At 41.2% G+C, this 23,189-nt stretch overlaps 1 protein-coding gene across 6 annotated transcripts in view; it reads right to left on the reverse strand.

The window, feature by feature from the left end:
• Positions 1-1,577: 1,577 nt before the first annotated feature.
• The window catches only part of EPHX1 (epoxide hydrolase 1), a 42,557-nt gene continuing 20,945 nt past the window's right edge, over positions 1,578-23,189 (reverse strand). For all 6 annotated transcript variants that reach the window (XM_061625040.1, XM_061625041.1, XM_061625044.1 and 3 more), the window contains 8 exons: positions 21,034-21,221; positions 17,715-17,895; positions 16,374-16,601; positions 15,025-15,154; positions 11,811-12,025; positions 9,433-9,541; positions 4,881-5,006; positions 1,578-3,419 (listed from right to left, as the gene is read on the reverse strand). In XM_061625040.1, the coding sequence (XP_061481024.1) occupies positions 3,200-3,419; positions 4,881-5,006; positions 9,433-9,541; positions 11,811-12,025; positions 15,025-15,154; positions 16,374-16,601; positions 17,715-17,895; positions 21,034-21,221 (1,397 nt within the window). In that variant the 3' untranslated portion in view covers positions 1,578-3,199. The remainder of the gene's footprint in view (positions 3,420-4,880; positions 5,007-9,432; positions 9,542-11,810; positions 12,026-15,024; positions 15,155-16,373; positions 16,602-17,714; positions 17,896-21,033; positions 21,222-23,189) is intronic.

Here is a 23,189-nt window from a genome sequence, read left to right on the forward strand (position 1 = left end):
AGCTGCTGCTTTATTTTGACCTTTCTGTTGCTCAAATGACAATTATAAACAAGCAGACCAACCCATTAAACCAATACAAGTATTGTTTTCCCAGGTCAGGCATTCCTTTTATGTAAAGTCATGCACTGACATATTTACCATAAGATGCTTGCTAGGTTTTTTTAAATTCAATGTAAGCAAGTCTATGTATTCTATAGAAGCAAAAAGAAAAATGGCATAATTTATAATTTGCAAGTTGGCAGCTGCATGCCATGCTGTGGCTTATGATACCTATCAAGCTGGTATTTCATCCCTCTAGCAGTTATCAGAGGGGAAAGTGCCTTATAATTTATCCCTCACTTATCCTCACAACCAACCTGTGAGGTAGTTTGATCTAAGAGTTGACAATATGCACATCAGTTTATAGTTCAGCAGGAATTTAAACCTAAACATAAAATCATCAAAGTTACACACAGCAAAATAAGGCACAAGTTCAGCTTCTCATATTTTAAAATTTCAGGGCTGCATGCATTCTTATGCAGCAAGGAATCTGGTTCTGATACAAAATGGAACACCTCAGACTTTTTTGAAAACCAGATGACATCCTTATTAAGCAGTAAGCATTCGGTAAGGAAAGGTAGTCAAAGGTCTCTGTTTGCAAGTCCTTCCCATTTTACTGCTTCCTGTGGGGATTAGTGATATATTGCCCCTTTTTGTATATTTCTCTTCCCAGGACAGTGGTGGCTTTAATTATTTATTTTCTCCATTTCTATTTTAAAAAATGGAAGAAGAAGAAGCTGGAGCTCACACAGAAACTGACAATAAGGAACAATTAAGACTGACTATTAAAGGAAAAATTAAATGTCAATTCATCTGTAATCTCCCAGGCATGGCACATAGGAAACTGTACAAGGGGCAGAACAGTGGACTTTTAATTAAAAGCATAGAAGCCCTTTAATGTCTCAATAAGCCTGTCAACACTGTCCAGGCCAGTGCTGCAATTGCATTTTACTACCAACCACACCCTTCCTCCAAATCACCACAAATGAGATTTGGGGGAAAACACAGGCGGACCACACAAAAAACACTGCAATGCAAGGGGCTGACATCTGGTTGCTTCATAAAAAGTGAGTGAACAAAAGATGGTAATTCCAGATGAAAAAAGTTGTATGAAAACAACCACAACGTCCAGCACTCATAGGTGGGTAGAATGTTGGAAATAGGCGGAAAGCATTTGATCCCTATTCAGTTGCAAGCAGACCCTCAAGTGAGTGCTTTTTACAGTTCCCACTGCCACTACTTCAGACTCTTTCCCTACAACAAGGATGGAGAATCTGTGGTCCTCCTGATGTTGTTGGACTCCTACTCCAATGGCCCAGGATTATGGAAGTTGTAGTACAACAGCATCTGCAAGACCACAGGGTCCCCACTCCTGCACTTCAGCATCCTTACACCCAATCTTCTGGCCCTTCCTTTTACCACTAGGCTAATTTCTCAACCTATGCACCTCCAGTCCTTTAAAAACAAAGTAAATTAAAGAATTCCCAAGAGAAGACATGCTAAACAAGTGACAGAATTATCAGATGATTGACTTAATGTCTGGATATACCTAATGATCATGCTTGTTTTTATTTGTTTCTTTAAACAATTCATAGGCCACCCTGTAACCAAAGCTCACTGGGTGGCTTGCAAACATAAGTAAAGCAAACATGATTACAGCAAAGTAAAATAAAATGCTGCTAATACAGTATTACTATAAAATTAAAAAATCATTTTGCAGAGGGCAAAAGAGACTTTGTAGCACCTTTGAATATTAGGCAGGCACCATCTCTGCTATATTTTCGGTGCCTTTTGAAGACTTTCCTCTTTCAACAAGCCTTTTAGGTTGAGACCTATCCCAGTCTGCGTCTGTGTTAGAATTGCTTAATATGTTTTTTAATAATGTTTTTAACCCTTTTTGAAAGTTGGTTTTTTAAATGTTTTTAAGGCTGTTTTGTTTTAATGTATTTTAAGATCTGTTTTTATGATGTTTTAAAGTGTTTTTAGCACTTTGTTTGTTGCCCTGGGCTCCTGCTGGGAGGAAGGGTGGGATAATAAAATAAATCAGCTAAAACAAAGGGCAGAGAAACAAAAAAGAAATCCACACAGTGTAAAAACCACAACATACCTGGGAAAATAAAAAAGGCCTTGGCCTGGTACTAGATGGACATTAAAATAGGCACCCAGGCAGGCCTCTCTAAGGAATGTATTTCATAACCAAGGGGCCACTAATGAAAAGGTCATTTCTATCATGGCAATCTGCTGTAGCTCACTTAGCAGAGGCACTTGGGAAAAGAGAATTTTGCTTCATGCCCATTGTCTAAGAAATTATGATTAGAGTTTGATGTGTATTGCAGTAGAGTGCAGAAATGAATAGTATGGTTGAACGAATAAAGAAACTTAAGATTTATTACTAATGGGAAATAAAGCCACTTCTGAGGACAGGCATACATGTGGCTATTATACAGTCATGAGACTAGCAGGCACATACATTGTTTCTGCCTAGCTAGAAAAAGAAGAAGGAAGGAAAGCCTGATAAAAAATCAAAACGTTTTTAATGAAGAAGGAATTAGCAAGGGAAGAATAAGTTGCCTTTCTGTCGATGGTCCCCCGACTGGCTCTAGTTACTTGTTACAAGTGTAGGTGCTTTATTCCCAACAATTATTACATCATCTCATTAGGTGTGCCCATACTCATAATTCAGATTTGGGGTGGGTGAGGACTGAGGCTGAGAGAATGGCTTGCCTAAGAGGCTACTTTGTGAGTTCATGGATGAGGACGATCTCCTTCACCTTCCTTGGTTGCCTCCTTATGTCTACCTCCAGACAGCAAGTTCCTTGTGGCAGGAACCTGCCTGCTCACTGTTGATAAATTGTCATGTACTGTACATGGATGGTGCTACATAAATAATAACAATTTGAACCAGAGACATCCTCATTCAGTGTTCAGGCACTGCACTGTACAAACCCATCACAATGTCACCTTGAATGAGGATCATTCAGTTTTCATCTGGCCACAGAGACAGAGCTACAAAACAAAAAATCTAGGATTTTGGCGGAAGCTGCTCTAAATGCAAAGCACATTTCCCATTTCTAATCTCAATTTTTTTATTGGAAAAAAAATACAGCCCTGCAGGAGTCTCTCTACAGTGGCAGTTATAACAGCCCACCACCCAAAGAAATTATTTCTTCTTGACTAAGTCACCCTTTTCCATTTTTTCCACAAACTGTAGAATGTCTGCTGCAAGAAGCTCTGGTTCCTCAAAAGCCGCAAAATGTCCACCCCTGGGCATGTAGTTGAATGAAACAATGTTCACATACTTCTGTTGAGCCCATGACTTGGGTGTGTACAGGACTTCATTGGGAAATGTAGCAATTCCTGTAGGAACTTGAACGGAGACTCTGCAAAACAACCAAGGGGGAAAACATGACACTTTCTTCCCCCACTATAGGGCTTTCTTTGAACAGGATTTTGAACTGCAGGCAAAATAGGGAAAAGGAAGACTGGGGGCACAATCCTAATATGCATATCTACTCAGAAGTAAGTCCCGCTGAGCTGAATAGGTCTGACGCCCAGGGACATGTGCACAGGGTTGCATCCATGTGCTGTGCCAGGGCAAGGTCTGCTTCTGCTCCAGAAATAGGGGAGTGGAAGAAATGTTGGTAGCAGTACTGCTGAACCAGAGCCAGCGGAAGATTTCATACAACATGGGCTTAGCACAAGCACCCATTTTGAGACTTCATGAAATGCCTTGTGCTAGTACACAGTGGTTAGAGTGTCGGACTGCGACCTGGGAGACTAGGGTTCAAATTGTCAGTTGGCCATGAAGCTCACTGGGTAATACTGGGCTATCTCTCAGCCTAACCTACTTCACAGGGTTGTTGTTAGAAACCATGTTTGTATGCTACCTTCAGCTCCTGGGAGGAAAGGTGGGATATAAATGTAATAATATATAAATATATGTAATGATAATGACTAGATATCTATAATAGCCTTGGATAGACATGTCTTCCATTAACACTACTAATGGTCCTACTTATAATATAATGAAAACATATTTAAAGAGATTGGAGAAATGCTCTATACTATATTTGCATCTTGTTTGGTAGTTTATTTTTTTTAAAGTATATCACTAAGCCAGTAATTACTTCTTGTTGCATCATAGAACCTGTCCATCCATAAGAGGCTCAGGTTGTTCAGCAAACATACTTTCAGCCTCTTGACATTTTCTGAAGAATCAAATTACACTTGAGCATTAAAATTCACCATCCCTGTGCTAACTCTTTAACCAAACAACATGAATAATATGGTGCCTCTAAAATCCTTAGCAGTCAACAGTGCTACATAGGTGATTCATATAGTAATTATTTTACTATATATTATATAGCTCAAACTGGACTATGTTGTTTGCAGATGGATTATAACTCAATTATAATGTTCTCAGTACAGTTTCCATTGTAAGAGACTTTCCCTTTGTGAGACTTAACCCCACCTCCCACCAATACTATGATTAGAAAGTAAACTAACGAAGAAAACTGAACAATCATATGAACTTGCCTAAGAAATGTGCAGGGCTCTTGCTAGGATGTGAGCTTCCTGGACTTTCTTGGCCCTGCTACAAAGCTACATTAGACCTGCACCCTGCATACAGATTTGATGCATTTTTATGGTATTATTACTGACAGTGAAATCTCTGGCTGCAGATTTTACAAATCACCAGGAAAACCTTCATGTATACTTTCTCCACATGCATGGTATTATATGAGAGTGGATCTGAGAAACTCTACTAGGGCGAGTGCATATGTCTGTGTGCGTACGGTATGAAGAGAGCACTCTAAGATAGGCGGAGAGGAATCTCTTACTTCTCATGCTTATGTACGCCAATTCCTTTCCCCAGATTCTCTTTGTAAAAACGCATTGAAGAGACTATACATCCGGATACCCAGTAGATCATGATGTTTGTGAGAAGGTCATCCAGAGTGAATTTCCTGAAAAATACATCCCAGAAACAGCTACATCAGAACGCAGTGAAATTATTTGTCAGTATTATTGCAGTTAATGTCTGGTATTGTAGAAGAGGGCAGTTTTCTTTCCACACCACCATTCACTCTCAACCCCTTCCATGCCCAATCTGACTGACACAAGGGGGTCTCATTATCAGATGACATGGGGCTTTGGCAAGTACTTCTAGGCAGCGCACAGTAGATGCTTCTCTCCGTATCACTTCCAAAGAACCCATTAGCTAGGGGAAGGGGTCCCCAACCCTTGCGGACCCATGGGTACATTTGGAATTTTCAGGAAGTATTGTGATTGCTAAACATTGCTGCCGAGGGGGGGGGGACTTTGTGAGTTACAAAATGGCTGCCATGAGCTGTGGGAAGTATGCCTGCTCACAATTAGTTGGGAGTGCTCCCTGCTCACTCTCATTCTGCATGCGTTTTTCTTCGGTTCTTGGAGGGAGACAGGTAGGCAGACCAGCTGGGAGGAGAGCAGGGAAAAAAACCAGAATCTCTCCCTCACCTCCCCACCCCAAGAAAGGAGGAAGGGAAACCAAACCCAAACCACAAACACTTAGAAAGGAGGAAATAAACAAACACAATCTGCCCAGAGGAACATGGGGGAACAAAAAGCATTACAGAGAGAAGGAAAACAAAACACACACCCTAGTTCATTCCTTTCCTTCTTTCCCTGGTTGGATCCTTCCTTCACACCTCTTTCTTTCTTTCAAAAGGTTAAAGGTTTTGTTAGTAACTTATAAAGCCCTAAACAACTTAGGATCAGGAAATCTGAAAGAACATCTTCTTCCATAAGACAACTGCCCATTCACTAAGACTTTCAGAGGAGGCCCTATTAGACCATCCTTGCCTATATATGGCCGACTGTTCATTAAGAGGTCTCAATGCACCTTGAAGGAGGGCCTTCTCCACGGCTGCCCGCAGCCTCAGGGATGAGTTCCCCACTGAAATATGGTAAGCATCTACTGCAATGCGCTTCTGTAAAAACATATATTTACTCAAACTTCTGGTACCAGCTGAACAATTCCTGGCTACGGCAACTGCGATGCATTGATTTTATTGGGTTATTGCAATTGCATATTGAATTTTATTTGGATTGTTCTTTTGGATTTTTTTATTTTACACTGTCTTAGTATTATTTTAATGAGCAGTCTTAGATAAATATTATAAATAAAAAAAAGGCTTTGCCTCCTGGTCAGTGCGCTTTCTGCTGAAGCACCAATCTCCATCTGCCTGAAACAGCAGAGAGCTGAAAGAGGAAAGAGAGCTGGAAGAGGAAGAGGGGAAGAAAGGAGCAACACTTGTCACACTTCCTATCTCAACTCTTTGTACTTTTCCAGAGATTACTCCTGTTTCACTTCCAAACAGGGGAAAAAGATAACTCCATTGGGGGGGGGGCTGTCTGTGGAAATGGAGAGGCTTCACAGGTGCCAGGACGAAGCCTTCAGAAGTGCCTCTTTGCATCTGGAAGCCTGATTGGAAACACAAGGGATAGGGCATCTGAAACTGACAAATAAGGATGTGAGTTACTTGCTTTAGGAGCTGCCTTTCTGCTAATGGCCATGACCCAGCCTGCTGTCCAACTTCTTTAGCAAATGAAAGTTGGAAGAGGCAGTATAATCAACTGAGGTCATGAGGTCACAAGACTCCAGAGACGCAGAGTCTGCAGCAAGCACACTGCTTTCATATCCCTGGGACCACCATTTACCACTCGTTCGGGGAACTCCACCACCACGTCTGTTAGAAACCACATCTGTCTTGTTTGTAAATTCCTTCTCTTGGTTAAATTATAATTTTGGAAAATCCTTTCCCTTAGAAGGCTGCAAAGTTGTGCTGCTCCTAAGACTCTCATAGCCACCCAGACTACAGGGAATCAATGTGACCAGTACATGGCTGCTGTAGGGTTTGCAGGGATCTGATACATCTAATCAGCGATGCATGAGAGCCCTAAAAAAGATCATTGTGTAGACTGCACTGCCTCCTCTCACTTGCTTTCAGTTGAAAGCGTGGAATTACATCTGAGTAGACATGTACAGATTTGCACTCTGAGTGTGCTAACATTTTGAAGCAAACACATCATTCTGTTACCCCTCTCCTTTAGGGGCAATTTACAAGGCATGCAAAAGAAGAGAGAAGGAAGCAAGAAAAGTACTATCGGAAGTGACTACTCACAAGAATCTCATTTCTGATTTCGCTTTCCAAGATATGAAGTTTTTATACCAAGCAAAGAGGGGACAGCAGAAATGACAGATACAGTGGATGATATCCAACATTAGTCATACTCAGAGTAAGTCCAGTAATTTCAATAGGTCTACTATGAATTTGAGTAACCCTGGGTATTATGCAATATCTCTGAAGATCAGATTATTCTTTTTGTCCACAACATACAAAATCATTTTAAAGACTCAGTGTCATCTCCTCCCCAAAACGGTAGAAAAAAACAAACAAAATTAACATATGTTATTCAGAGACTCGAACCCTACCAGACGTGATTAATAGTATATTAGCTGGAAAGACTATAAAAATCTGACAGACTGCTATCCATTAATATTCCATAAATCATTCATAGCAAAGAAGGTGCATTCAAATACTTTTTAGCACCAATTTGCTCTTAATACACACCCTGGCAGAGCCTCATACCAAGAGCTCCATTATTTTTAGAGCATCATCAAAATCTGGAGACTATTTTTATCCCAAGCCCAAGTTGCATATCACTACCAAATTCTAGAGCCTTTAAGGCAGCGGTTCTTAACCTGGAGTCCATGGAGGTCCGTGAACCGGGGACAAAAAAAATCAATTTCTGATGTAGTGAAATAAATTGTATTTATTTATTTGGGTCTATAGCTTTCATTACATTCTTAGAGGGGTCCTTGGCCCAACAAAGGTTAAGAACCAATGCTTTAGATGTTGTGGGCTACAACTCCTAACAGCCTGGCCAGCACAGCTGGGAAAGGCTGACGAAGGATCTCTATGAGCACATGTATATTAGGCAGTTCAGAAATGTTTTTTCCTGACAACTAAATTTAGCCTGACTTTTTGTGACATTGTTGGAATACATTTCTTCCTTCCATTTATCATGGCTGTCTGTTTTTGCTTTTCAATCTTTTTTTTAAAGGAGGCACCAAATGATAATCTAGTAAAACTAAGTCCTTTCTTGTTGACTTTGTCAGGACAGGGACAGAGTATGGACAGCAAACCCCTCAAGCACTATGCATTTATAGAATATACCCATTTATATAATTGCTAAAAAACATGGCTCAGTTATTTTGCTGAAGCCCTGTTAGGAATCCACTCCCTTTCAACAGGTCTTATTGTAGGGGAAGTGCTCAGAGGATTATGTCCAGTTTAGATGATTCCACTGCTAGGGCCAAAACATGTCCATCTGCCCAGGCAGTCAGGAGATGTAAAGTTGATTATGGCATAAGAGCAGTCTGCAGAGCAGCTGACTTGCTGGCCATAAATCTTTGTTATAAAGACTAGGTTAGGCTTTCTTTCCTCTCAGAACTTAACAGAGTGAGGAAAGGGGTCGAAGCCATTTTCAAACTACAGGACTTCACAAAAACCAAGTTAGAATGTGGAGCAAACAGGTGTTCTTTTTGCAAATTCTTGTTCTGTAAAAGGAAGACTGACCCCTTTACAATACATTTCTCCAGTCATAAGGGATATGTTTGCACAAGACTCATAAGTGCATGGTGACATTAGATGAGAGCAAGGACATATAACTTGCGTTCTTTTTTCAGTTTGACTGAGCTGTGTTTCAAACTTTTAAGCAAATAGGGCACTGGGAACTAGTAATCAACTTCAGCATCGTCTGCATGATTTGATTTCTTAAATTCAGCAACAATGCAGGCTGTTGCTGCAGCAGGGCACAAACCTCTTTGCTCAGTCAGACTTAACTGCAAATCGAGGAGCATCTGCATTAAGCTGCTTTGAACTTGCACTGGAAAGGTGGAACACAAACACTTAAATAGACTGTGGTGAGTTGTGTTACATTCGATTCTCTGACACTGCTGACTTGACTGAAAGCAAACATGGTTGGGCAAAGACAGGACATGGGCAGGAGAGGAGGGTTGCTTCCGGGTTCACAGTGCTGCCCTAAACAAAGCAGAGGGTACCACAGGGGAGGGGGGAGAAGGGGGGACAGTGGACAGCCCAAGCAGAGGGGGAAGAGCACAGAAGGACAAGTGCTCTTCCAATGCCTAAGCCCTATACCCCAGGAGAGAGTATAGGAGTTGCAGGGCAGGAGGGAAGGATACTAATACCTCTCTACCCCCCATGATGAGCCAGCCCTCTCTGGTCTGAAGGAAGACCAAGAAGTGTCAGTTAAGCATCCAACACACAAGGTGGTTGGCAAATAAGCATCTGTACACCTAGAGGGGTGGGGAGAAATGACACCCACTTTTCTAGTCCTCCATCTTCTAGATTTTGAAAGGCAGGATCGGTCCATGTAGAAAACTTCTCCAGGATGTACGCAGCCAAGCCCACAGGAGAGTCATTCAAGCCACAGCCTAAAGAGAATGAAAACCAGAGGTTCACCTTCATCCAGCACATTTTCAACTAACTTCCCCCCCGCCACCCAATAAACACAAGACTCCAGCTGCCTAGAACAGCTGCTGTTTGATAAGACTCTAAATAAAGATATGCTTGGCAAGTTGCTTTGTGGGACAAATTATATACACATACATACATACAAAATGTTTCAACAGGATTAAGAGCCTTATAGAATAAACAAACAGGCTGAAACAGCTTTGAGGATTTTGTTCTTAAGTTATAAAGGGAAAACCAAATCTTAAACCTGCTATTTGCAGTCCATGGGTAGGATCCAGTCTTGGCAACTGGGAAGGGCCTTGGTTCAATGGAAGAGCATCAGCAGTGCATGCAGGATGTCCCAGGTTCAATCCCTGGTATCTCCAGGCAGGGCTGGGACAGAACCCTGTTTGAAATCCTGGAGAGCAGCTGCTGGTCAAGTCAGTAATCAATGATACTAAGCTAGATGGGCCAATGGTCTGGCTCAGTATAAGGCAGATTCCTGTGTTCCTGCATTCCTATGGAGGCCAGGGTAAGCCAGGACATTTCCTTACCTTGCCTGTTTCTCTCAGTAGTGATGGCAGCTGATGGTAGCTCTGCTTCTCTGAAAGGCAGAACTGCCACCATAGGTGGAAAGAAGCAAAGTGAAGCATGATGCTGATCCCACTATGCTAGCTCTGATTTGCTCTGCTGTGGATGACCCACAAAAGAATCCTGCTAATCCTTTCCAAAACAGTCAGAGGTATAATTAGGACAAATCCAGACATCGCAGGGAAGACCATTTGTGAAGACCATCAGATATGCAAGCTGCAATGTCTTGTTGAAACTGATGTACTTTCAAAGCTGCTGTTGATAAAGGTAGTGTGGGTTTGGAGACTTAATCACAACCATACAGTTAAACTAATTGGGTGTTTCTCACATCAGCTTGTTTAAAACAAGTTTTAACCAAAATGTATTTTTCACAATGTATGCTCTTTCCCTTGTTACATCTGATCCTACTCACACAGTGAAGTTGTTTGCTCACCTTTAAACCAACTTTTGTAATTTTTTCTCTCCTATTTCCTATGTAAACTACACTCAAGTTTCACAGCTTTACATATACCAAACTAGTGCTCTCTAATAGGGAGCTACTTAATAGGTGCTACAATCTTGGCCAGTCCTCAAAAGATGGTTTTACCAATGGCTCCTGAAATGACATTAGCAACGATATAAGCAAGGCCTGCAACAAAATGTTGCAGTGTGGAGTGCTGCTTGTCTTGGATTCCAGCCACTCTAATCCATTTCATTCCCCACCACAGTTTTCTATTTTCCCCTCCCTCAGAGGCAAAAATAGGCAGACAAATAAATATAATGTTTACCTTTGCACATCTACATACACTTGCATTTCCCTTTCTATTCTCCACCCAGGCAAACAAGAATCATTATCAGAGTTCAAGGGCATATTCCAGCCAGGCAAAAATACTTGAGGAGGATGTGAAGCAAGATTGATGAGGGATGTGGCCACAGAAGGGAGTGGGGACTGGGGAGGGTCCTATGGGCACCCTCGCCCCCGGGGTCTGGTATTTCTCACCTCTTCTGTGTACAGAAAAGAACGAGCTAGGTACAGACCAGATTTAATCCTGATTTGGAGTCCTCTTGAACTAGATTAGTATATGCACTTTTTGCAGTAATGCTGAAAGTAAGGCCATTATTTCAATGCAGTGCTATTGTTACTCAGTCCCATAATAATTTAATCTGCATACATATGAATGTATGATCCAATTTTCTTAGTCATTTTTCCAGTTATAAAAAATATTTTTAAACTAAGGCATTTAAAAGTTTGGAGACTTGATCACAATACAGTTAAGCTAATTCGCTTGCATATCTAGATAACAACCCATTAGCCAAATTTGACTGTTTCCCCCAGGCATCATCAACATATCCAAAAGTTCAATGTACAAAGAGGCAACATTTAAAATAAATGAAGTGTGCCAGTGGTTCAGTGAATGCTAACTTGACTTCCAAATCAGCTCAACTAAGAGCCAGAGGAGGACAGCGGTCAAAGTATGGAAAATTTGTACATAAATAAAATATTCCAAAAACACTGTTAAGTTTCCAGCAATCTCTACAAGGAAGCCAGATTCTGACAGTGCTGTCTGCTGGAACTTCTCACTGTTTGAGAAAGTAGATAGAATGGAGCAGTACGTTTCTGAAAACAAATGTTTATTAGTTGCTCATAGATAAGACAAGCAAGTAAAAAAAGCCTTTTACCAGCAGTGTCAGGCTTTGTAGCTTGTATGTGAGCATAGCCACTTTCCACCAGAAGCTTGTTGAGCATTTTTGCCTTGAAAGGAAACATCTGTTGGACATCCACATCCTGGAAACCAAAGAGTCCTGGGAAATACTGTCCCAACAGAATAGCGAGAAGGTGCTTAAATCCCATGGCGGGCACTCCTGCCATGTTTAAGTGCATACCTTTCACGTGGCTAAAATTGTTTAACAAAGAAAAAAAAAGATCAATCATCCACAAAATGCTTCTTTCTAAGTCCATATATTTATGTCCTACCCAGAGCTCAGATGGTCCCCCGTTGCCATTTGGAACAAACCTAGAGGCTATGCCCACTAGAGAAGACAGCAAGCAGTTCCCATCAGGAAAGCACAAGCTGGAGTCTCAGGACACATCCAGGGCTCTAATTTAGGAAACCAGATGTGCAATTCCAGCACCTCTGGTTCCTATAATATAGCTGGCTGGGTGCTTGATTCACAGTGCTTCCTCTCCCCAGACCATGTGTCTGATAGGGGCCACCATCTGCTTTAAATAGAGGTGAATCTTAAGGGAATGAGGTTGTCTTTCTTTTTTCCCCAACTGCATGCTTCAATGTGCTAAAATGAAAATGTGGTAAGAAGCCACATGAACTTGCTGTTTGATTCTATTCTATTCCCAAGCTCTCCTACATCCTTCCAGAGCAACATCTGGCAAACTGTCAATGTTAAAGAATCTGTTTTTATGCACTAGTTATTTCAGCCAGGTACTTGCACAGCACTCATGGCTAAAAATAAATTGGCAAGCCACATAAGGCACCTTGTTAGGGGCTATTTGAGAATAAGTGCTAGTAGATAGATACACATCTTCTGTCCAGACAGGAAAGGACAATTTTAAAAGGTACAGGAATTTGTTTCTTACACACACAGACACTTCCCATCAGGAAGGTCAGCCTTTTTGTGCTACATTTTCCTTGAAATCTGCTCTCCCTTCTTTTCCAATAAACTCTCATATTTGTGTCTTACAAACGTATCAGCAATATGTGCAATGGCTAAGGCTGTGGGTACACTAGTTGCTTCAAAAGCAGCAAGAATGGTGTTTCTGGCCGTGTTTTGAAGTGACTCTGCCCTCTGCTGGCCACACCTCCCTTCCCCACTGCTGACTTCAGACTTTTTAGGACTGCCCACTGCAAAGTGTTGGGCCAATTACTGGTCTCTGCTGAGCCTGCTGCAATGCATTTCCATTGGCCACACCTGGAAGACAAACAGGATGATCTACCAATCAGTTACAAAATCTGCCTGAAGCTGAATTTTTTTAAAAAAGCACTTGAACTGATCCAACCAGGGTTTTGGAGTAAAAAGGGGTGGGGTTTGACTAGTGTCGTGTGCCCCCATTTTCAGAAGACAGAGGTGGAGGCGCACTGGAACAGACACAATAAGTGTGTCTCTAACACAAGTGTTATTTCACTGTGTGCAGAGAGCTATCTCAGGATGTGGCTGTTAGCAGCTCTCCAACATTTCCTGCCTCCCCACGAGATCAGCTTCTGGAGATTCTACAAAGCCACCAATCACTGTACTGACTCCTAAAGAGGAAATGGTCAGCTGGAACAGGAACATTCTGGAAAGGACCAGAGAAGCAGGCCGGCACCAGCCTACCCCAGGCCCCGGCACATGCATACCCCACCTACCTACTTTTCCCTTGGTGAATGCTGCCTGCACTGTGCACGTATGCCTGTCATTAACCAAGATGGTGGCCGAGGTTTCCCTAAGGGTCTGATGCCTCCGCTGCCATCTTCGTTGATGGCACTCATGACTGCACATCCCTGCCATCAACCGAAAGGGTGGCAGGGGCATTAGCCCCTTAGGGAACTGCCATCTTCATTGATGGCAGACTTGTGCTCGCAGCGCAACCAACATTTATGTGAAGGGAGAGGTAGGTGGGGCATGCAGGCAGGCGTTGCAGGCCTGTGTGGCAGTGGCAGGAGTGCCTGGGAGCTCCTGCTCGCGATCCTTGGCAGGGTTGGGAGTCGATGCTGTCGTGGATCGCAGAAGGGAGCACTACCCACCCACCCTAAGGAGGGCCCTTCAAAGGCCCCTTGGGACCCAGGAGGCCTTGGCCAGGGCCCAACCTGGCTGCCTTCTGGCACTGGCCCTGCAGAAAAGGTCCCTCCATCCTGGTAATAATCTAATGGTCAAACAGAGCACACACTCCTGCTCCTCTTTCACTTTTACCAACACTTTCCGAAATCTCCCCCCCACACACACATATATAATATTAGAACCCAGAGTCATCCAATGAAGCTGAACGAATGTTGGGAGATTCAGGTCAGACAAAAGGAAGTACTTCATCACAGAGTGCATAGTTAAAACTATGGAATTCACTGCCACTAGATATAGTGATAGCTGCCAATTTGGTTGGTTTTAAAAAGGGATTCAACAAATTCATTGAAGAGAAGGCTATCAATGGCTGCTAGCCATGATGGCTATACATTACCTCCAGTATCAGAGGTGATACGCCTCTGAATACCAGTTGCTGGGGATCATGAATGGAAGAGTGCTATTGTACTCATATCCTGCTTTCAGGCTTCCCATAGGCATCTGATTGGCCACCATGAGAACAGAATGTTGGACTAGATGGGCTCTTCTTATTATGTTCTTATGCTCAGTGAGCGCAAAAGAAGAATTAAAGTTAAGAGTTTGGCAACAAAAGCAACTGTCTGTGAGAATGCATAATTCTCACATAATGTTTTAGTTCAGCAACAATACATTATAATAGCATTATTAATTCATTTCAGTCACTATAAATTATTACCATCATCAAAGGGGAAAATGTCAATGACCTTACTGCACATATGAAAATTTCATAAAAGAAAATGTTTCAGAAACAATTTCACAGAAACAATCTATACATAATTTTATCATTTCCCTGTCTTCCCAGTAATGTTCAGTTATTATTTTTAAAAAATTACATTCCAGGAAATTTTATATGCTAAGTGCCTACTTACCAGTCTTATTTCTACTAAAGAAAACTAGAGTTAAAATCTCTCTGTGAACAAACAACCTACTGTTTGTTTTAGTTTAGATCCACAAAATGATCTACTTTATAGGGGTAAATGTTTGATCTAAATCAGGATGAAGATTCCTCATTTTCATAAATAGCCAATATGCTGCTTAAATAATAAATCTGCCTTGCATTTCACCTGTCTAGAAGATGAACACTCACCTTGGAGCTATCTGAGCCAGATTGGTACAGATTAGCCAGCCCCAATCCCCTCCTTGAATATAGAATTCATGGAATCCCAGTCTGAGCATCAGTTTATAGAAGACACGGGCAGCACACACAGAATTAAAGCCTATAAAGAGGGGGAGAAATTACCAAGCAGGACTGTTTTTTTTCAAGCGCAAACACATTCAATGGCATACTAATTTCTAGCTATACTTAAGGCTGTCGGACACTAATTTTCTCCCCAGTCACACTGAGCATCTACTTACTGCAAGTAAAAGAGGAGAGACAATGATAGCTACATGCAGCATTCCATGGAGAGGGAGTTTTTTTTTCTTGTCTCATTCACACCTTGCCAGTACAGGAATATACTTCAGTTAACAAAGTGGATGCGTTCCTGGACATTACTTCCTTAACAGAAATTTTGGTACCAGAGGCAGGAATAACACAGAAAGAATAGGGATAGGATCCTACACCACACAAAGGAAGAGCACCTCAACATATTTCAGCACGCTTTTTATTCAAAATGTCTGGAATGAAACAACCAGGTCAGGTAAGCCTCGCATACAGACCACTTGAAGGATTCATACACTCGAGCAGGCAGGCAACAGGCAGCCACGACCACCCTCCTTTTCTTGGTCTCTCTGTCTGTGCCATCCTCCCCTACACTCGAGCACACACGTCTGCAGTAAGTGCTTCCAGGGCACATGAAGCACAGTTTACTGTAGAGGCGCATGCACCACCTGGCAAGCAGCGCCATTCCAGCCATGTGTGAGAGAGATGTCTGCAGCAGCTGCAGTCCAGTAGACAAGGAGCCACATTCTGACTAAGTCAGAGTGTGTGTGTGTCCCCCGCCCCCCCAAAAAGACTATTAAGCTTCTTTCCTGGAGGATTTGTTAACTGAGGTATCACTGTAAAGACAATAGCCTCTACACTCAGCTTTTACAGCTTGCCATGAGTCCTTTGGTGAAGCGTGCAGTTTAGCCCTCAGTCAGAGTTATTCTTCTAGTCCTGTGTTATCCCTTCAAGTGGAGATACCCAGGACTGAAGGTGGGACATTCTCCATGCAAATCACTCAGCTGTCACTCACACTCTCAGTATAACCTTCCTTTAGAACTATAGCGAGGACAAAAAAGAGTAACCTTATTGTATGCTCCTGAAGAAACAGCAGAATATGAATGACAGATGGGTCCCAATTTGAACAGTCAGTGAAGACAACCCTAAGATAGATGGACCAGTCATCTGACTGAGATTAAAGCAGCTTCTATGTTCCTATGAATCCACAGTTCCCTCAGCAAAGATAAATGTTGTATGCGTACTGCTTCATTGTATGTTCCTTCAAAACATACCCCGTTTGTGAGATGCCTCCGAAAAGCCATAGCCAGGGATGGAAGGGCAAATTATTTCAAAAACATGCTTGCCACTCAGGCCATGGCTTGCAGGATCCATCAAAAGAGGGATGATTTTGTAAAATTCATACACTGAGCCAGGCCAGCCATGAATCATTAATAATGGCTGTGCAGATTGGCCATCAGGCACATGCGAAGGTTTTACATGAAGAAAATGGACATCAATTCCTATGGAAAAGAAAAAAATACACATAACTTCAGAAACTATTTAAACAGTTTTGGTGGGCATAAACACATATGAGATGTAGATGTAGCTACTAACTTAACATCACTTTTAAAAAACAAATCTACACATTGCATAGGTTTTATTATATGATTTTATTATTACTGACTTTATTATATTTGTTTGCCATATACCGCCTTGATATATTGTATGAAAGTGCAGATTGTAAATATAAAATAAAGAAGTCAGGGGTTACTACAAGGTATCTGTAGGTGTACATGTTCCCACAGGTGCCTTTCCTAGTACCCACAGGGTCACCTCTTCCCTGCTAAAATTAGACTTGAAAGTAGCATTCTGCTGTAGCCTATAGAATAGGTTTGTGGTGTGTGCTTGGCTGTGTGTGGGGTTGATATCCACAACAGTTTCTCCAGTTTGCTAGCGTGCCCATGGGCCCAAAAGGGTTGATAAGCCCTGCATAAGTATGTCCAAAGCTATTAGTTTACCTGATTATCTCCATCATATCACATTATGATTGCGAGACTACGACTGGTCATTGCTGGATCAGACATAATACAAAAGACTGCTGCAACAAGGGACTTCCCTAAGTTCAGTAGCTCAAGCTGTGTATGGTTCAGAGATCTACAAGCAAAGCAGCAGGATGTATGCCTGCTGCTGCTCCCCTGGATCTTCCCACTCTGGCATTGCCGTACTTCTGGTGCTGGGCAGACTGACATTATTTTCCCTAGGCAAGCCCAATCTGAATTTCAAACCTGAACCCTGAACAGTGTTACACTTAAAACCAAATGTTCTTCTGAGCATCCTGGTATCCAAAGATCTCACAGCCAAATTAGGAAGTCAAATTTTGTTTATTTATTTATTTAATTATAAATGTTCTTACCCACCCTTCATCAAAAGAATCCAGGATGGGTTAAAACAATATAGTCATATAATTTAAAATCAGATAAAATAATTTAAATAAGAAACCAATACAGATGAGCCAATATTACTAATGGACAAGCAAACCGATTTTACACTGAACCCCACTCAATGTTTCTGTGAAGAACACAAAGCAAGTTCCAAGATTTAAAAGAACAATTACAATATTATTGGCTCCAAACCTTCAATCTTTGTTTTGAACTGTGGGAATTTGTTGAGAAGTTCCACTTGCTTCTTCCAGTTAAACTGATTTCTCCAATAAGAGACAACCTTCCTAAGATAAGCTGAGTTAAACCCATAACGAAACTGGCTATCTTCTAATGGCTCAGCAAATCTTGCCTCATCAAGTCTTCTATGTATGTACTAGAAGAAAACGTGTGAGAGGGAAAAAGAAAAGATGAAGGGTTGAAAATCCGCATGAGTGTTATATGTAAAAGTTATAACACTTTCTTTCTTAAATCACATCTACACCAAACATTTCAAGAATCCTGGAAAATTGTAGTTCAGCCCTCACAGTGCTACAATTCCCAGCACCCATAACAAACTACAGTTTCCAGGATTCTTGGGAAGAAGCTCTGTGCTTTAAATGTAGGGTGTGGACATGGGGAGAGTTTATATTAAAATAAAATCTCTGACACCTCAATGGACAAGAACATTTTCCTATGCATGTACCTTATGCTTTTTTGGCAGCCCCCCATCCCCATGAAATACCTCTTTGACAACATTATGCCTGTGCTCCAAATTCTGATTCAAATCTTAATATTTCTTGTTGCCTCCCACCTGCCACAGTCAGAATGTGATCCTGCTCTATACTCTCAATGGGTTGTATTCAGCTAAGTCATACTCAAAGTAGACCCATTGAAATAAATTGACTTCCGTTCCTGAAGAATAGCGATATCAGTCTGGTACAATGAAAAGTTCTGTGACACATTGAAAACTGACAAATATATTATGGCATAAGTGTTTGTATATGACAGTCCACATAATCAGCTGTATGAAGTGTTAGCCATGAGTCACAGGTATGACACATAGTTTGAGGTGGGAAATAGAAACAGTGAGGTCTAAAGGAAAGGAAATTCAGAACAAACAGATTGTGATCATAACATAGCTAAAAGTGTCACTATCTATAATTTCTGCACTTTACTTCCTTCTGACCTCACTGATTACAATTCCCCTCCACAACACATGGATACTCTATCTGTATCTATGCACGCAATCTGTAATTCAGGATAACGTTTCATGCATCTGATGAAATGGACTGTAGCCCACAAAAGCTTATGCCATAATAAATTTGTTAATCTTGGAATCACTAGATTGAATGGACTTAACTAAAGTCCATTGATGTCTGCTCTATGACCAATGCATATTTTGAGAGGGCTCTTCTTTCAGTAGGCAGTGGAGGAATGAAGACCCTGCATCTCCTTTTAAAACAAGTTCTCTCTAATTAGCAAAACCCTTTCTTCTTGTCTATTCATTCAAATGTTTGCAAACACTCCTACATAGACCCACACTCATCCCTGCATTCTCAGATAATTCAGTGGAAGCTTAATATAGAATGAGAAATACTGAAGATTATATTGAGGATGGGCTGTAGCTAGGGCTACATGTAAGAGGTCCCAGGTTCAATCCCTGGCATCTCCAGGTAGGATTGTGAAAGATTCCCACCTTTCTGGAGAGCCACTTCTAGTCAGTGTTGGCTTAGCTGGATAGACCAATGATCAGCAACAATGGTTTATAGACCAGACTGAGTTATAGACCAGATCCTGAAGACGGATTTATTTTGAAATGCATTGGGCTTAATAAACCTTTTCTATGCACCTGGAGGTCTCCTCCCTTTTCTTCCCATGATTGTTGCCTTCCCATTTGCTTTGACTTGGTATAAGCAGTGGAGACTGGTGGCTCCGATGTCAGTGGGGCAGTGAATCCGCTCTGGGTTTTAGTCTGAACTTTCAAGAAGCTGTCCAAGGTGCTTTCCTTAAAAGTTCAGTGTAAAAATCTACCTAAGTCCTTCCTACGCAATATTTGCTTCCCTGGCCTCCTACTGGGAGGAAGGGTGGGATATAAATCAAATAAATAAAATAAAATAAATAATAAATAAATATTTCTGTGGAGGGGAATGGACATCCATTTCTCACTTGTTCTGCACTATCCACATGTGCAATTCGGGCTGTGTTTCTACACCAATTATAATGACAGTTCCTCTGTCAATCCTTTCAGTTCTTTTGGGAATGCTCCATAGAATGTAGGCAAGTGTCATTATTTATTTGTTTGTTTGTTTAATTTCTATCCTGTCCTTCTTTCCAAAGGAGGTCAGGGTGGCTTTAAAAAATTCAAAAAAGCTTTCTGAAAACCCCAACTGGTTATTACCACACAGTGCAGCAAGTATTATTAAAAAAGAGAGACAGATTGTATACTCTGTCTGTGCTATGGTATTGCAGAAATGCTCTTCTGCTAAAAGAAGAGAAAGTTACAAACATTAACCTTCCACAAACACTAACGCCTCCCTATTGTGTGAACCCTTTTATTTAACATTTCTTTCCCCCATTCATTGTCATTGGAGACTATTTCCCACTCTCCTGAAAGGCTATACGGTATCTTTATGTGAGTTTTCACAACTGTTGCATGGGAGGGAGGGAGGGAGGGAGGGAGGAAGAAATTTGGGGCACAATTTGACCAATCACACAGCAATGCTCATAGAACCAGCTGGTTCCATTTGCCTGAAACAAACAGAGAATGTCACAGCCATTAGTATGAAGCTGGACTTTCAAATCAAAGGCTCTCCCCTGAGAACTGAGTACAGGGCCAACACAGCAGCAGATGTTAAAGACAGCTAAAATTAGATTCCACTGTGTACGCATTGTACCCTTCTGAATTTCATTGTTTTAAAGCTATTATCAGTGAGGTGCGCGATGGATAGCCCAGGCTGGCTTGGTTAACACATGCAGGCAACTACAACACATTATATATTGTTCCCTGTTAACAGCATTAAACAATGATAGGGTCACATCCTGATTAATATGATATAGCCATGACTGAACAAAACTGCTTGTAACAATTATTGCTGGAGAGGAAATAACTCCTGTTAGTGTTTGTGTTGCAGCCCTACATTTCAGCATGTATCATATTTTCTATACATCTATAGTTTTTGACTTGATTTAAAAATCAAGCCAAATTTATATAGCCTGGTTGCATGCTTTGAGCCCATTTTACATATTTAAATTTTTTAACTTAAAATTAAGGGGTTGTAGGGCTGGTAAGAAATGTAAACCTAAATAAATTTAGATGTATGTTGCAATTTTAAATGAGCACGTTTATTTGGGTCTACAGTCTACTGAAGCATTTCTAGGAAAGCACGGGTAGGATTGTGCTGCTACCCTAGTACTTCTTGCTGCTTATATAAACACAAACAAGATGTAACTGTAGCTACTAACTTAACATCACTTTTAAAAAACAAATCTACACATTGCATAGGTTTTATTATATGATTTTATTATTACTTACATTTATCTCAGCCTCTGATGTTTCCACCTTAAAAGGATGTACAGTTGAATCTTCTTCAGAGTCAGGCTTCTGTCCTTTACCCCACCATCCATCTCCCATAGATAATTTTTCCTCCTCCTTCTTGGTCAAAAACAGATAGATGATTGCTCCCAAGACAACAGCCAACAGTATTTCAAGCAACATAATAACTGCAAAAGAATCACCACAGTTATGGCATTAAAGAACATTTTGGCCAGAGAGAATATTGGCCTTTCCAGAAAGCAAATACAAAGCAAAAACCTTCAGAACGAGGCTTAGCCCCCCCCATCTGAACTATGCATTTAAAGCAGTATCTTACCACTTTAAACAGTCATGGCTGCTCCCAAAGCATCCTGGGAGCTGTAGTTTGTTAAGGGTGCTGAGAGTAGTTAGGAGACCCCTATTCCCCTCACAGAGCTACAATTGTTTAACAATCAATTCCTCTTCCCAGAGAACTTTGTGTGGTCTCACTGAACCATACTTGGGCCCAGTGTGTTGTGTGAACTAGCCCATAGCCTCTTATATTTTTACACACCCCAACTATGTTATTGATGTCTGTGCGCATATCTTAGCGTTAACTAAGCCTTGTGCTTAAGGTTTTTGATTTGTGTTTCCTAAGAAGACATAAAACCAAAAGTAAGCATAATCCAAAATGATAAATCAGACCCCAATCAATTTAGGGCACCAGAATTTTTTTCAGGACACCCATATCACTGGCCACAAAGTGTCCTCTTCCCCATGCGCTGTCTGTGCCACCTCTGCCACAGACTGGCCACTTAGCGCTCTAGAACAGAGGGAAACAAAGAATCACTTGCACGGACCACATATGACCTGCCAAAGCATTTTATCTCATCACGTGCAGGACATTCTGATTGGCCGTCCCAGGATTTCTATCTTTCAGCTTCAGAAGCAAGATTTAAATAAACTAAGTATGACCTGCTGCTATATCTTCCCTGGAAGAAAAGGGGAGGAAAAAACCTGACGAGACCTATAGAGCTTACTTTATTTTCTGAACACACACACACACACACAGAGCCCAATTTTAACATAATACCAGCTACATTTACTATATTCCACTGAGCATTAAACGAAAGAGATTCAATGGGTATAGTAGTTAGACCAGGGCTCAAGTTCCTGCTCAGCCATGAAGTTCACCTTGGGTCAGTCACTACCTCTCTGTCTAACCTACCTTGCAGGATTGTTGTGAGGATAAAATGGGAAGGGGGAGATATATGTACACCACCTTACAGGAAAGGCAAGATATAAAAATACTGAATCATTCTGTTGGGTTAATTTTTCAAAGTGGCATGCTTCAAGTAAATACCCATGGAAAGAACGGATCTCCTTACTATTTAATTATTTTAAGTAACTTTTGAAATGAGAGAAATGTGGGGGGGGCAGCTATATTTTAATGAACATCACATTTCAAAGGAATTATTAATTTTTTCAACCACAAAAATCTGCAGCAAAGGCATTGTTTATAACACATTCTCTGACACACTATCTCTTGGGCTGGAGCCTTGTCACTGTTGTTTCACAGAGTTAATTCAAATGCTTTGAAACTGCTCTGGGGATAAGATAAGATAAGGTATTTATAGGGTGGGGAAGATATACGAGGCTGCATTTCTCATTGTGTTTACGAGCACCAGCACCCTACTGAATCGCATATTTATGCACTAATGGTGCAGTATACAAAATGTGGCACTCTACAGAGATCTCACACTTTAGACACATTTTTTAAAAGGTCAGTTTCTAGACAGAGATCCCATATTGAGAGGCTAATTACACTGGAGCTGCAAGGAGACTCAGCTTGCATTGCTGCACACTGTAGGAAAGGAGAACTGAGGGAGGGCGTTTTCCCCACACATAAGGCTTGAGTCACCTTTGAGCTCCTCTGACCCAAATTAAAGCAACTATTATGAATTACATATCAGCAAAAAGGAATCTTGTCTAAAATGTATTCCACCTTAATAGAAGTCCGCATTGAAATAACTTTAAGAGTTAAAAGAAAACTACTGGTAGGAGAACAACAAAAAATACGGGGAGTCAAATATTTGCTTTAAGTCACCTTGTATTATTAACCCTAAAGGAGAATTACTATGAAATGACATCTAACTGGTATCTTATGTCATAACATT

This window comes from Rhineura floridana, chromosome 4, assembly GCF_030035675.1.
Source record: "Rhineura floridana isolate rRhiFlo1 chromosome 4, rRhiFlo1.hap2, whole genome shotgun sequence".
Classification (NCBI taxonomy): Eukaryota; Metazoa; Chordata; class Lepidosauria; order Squamata; family Rhineuridae; genus Rhineura; species Rhineura floridana.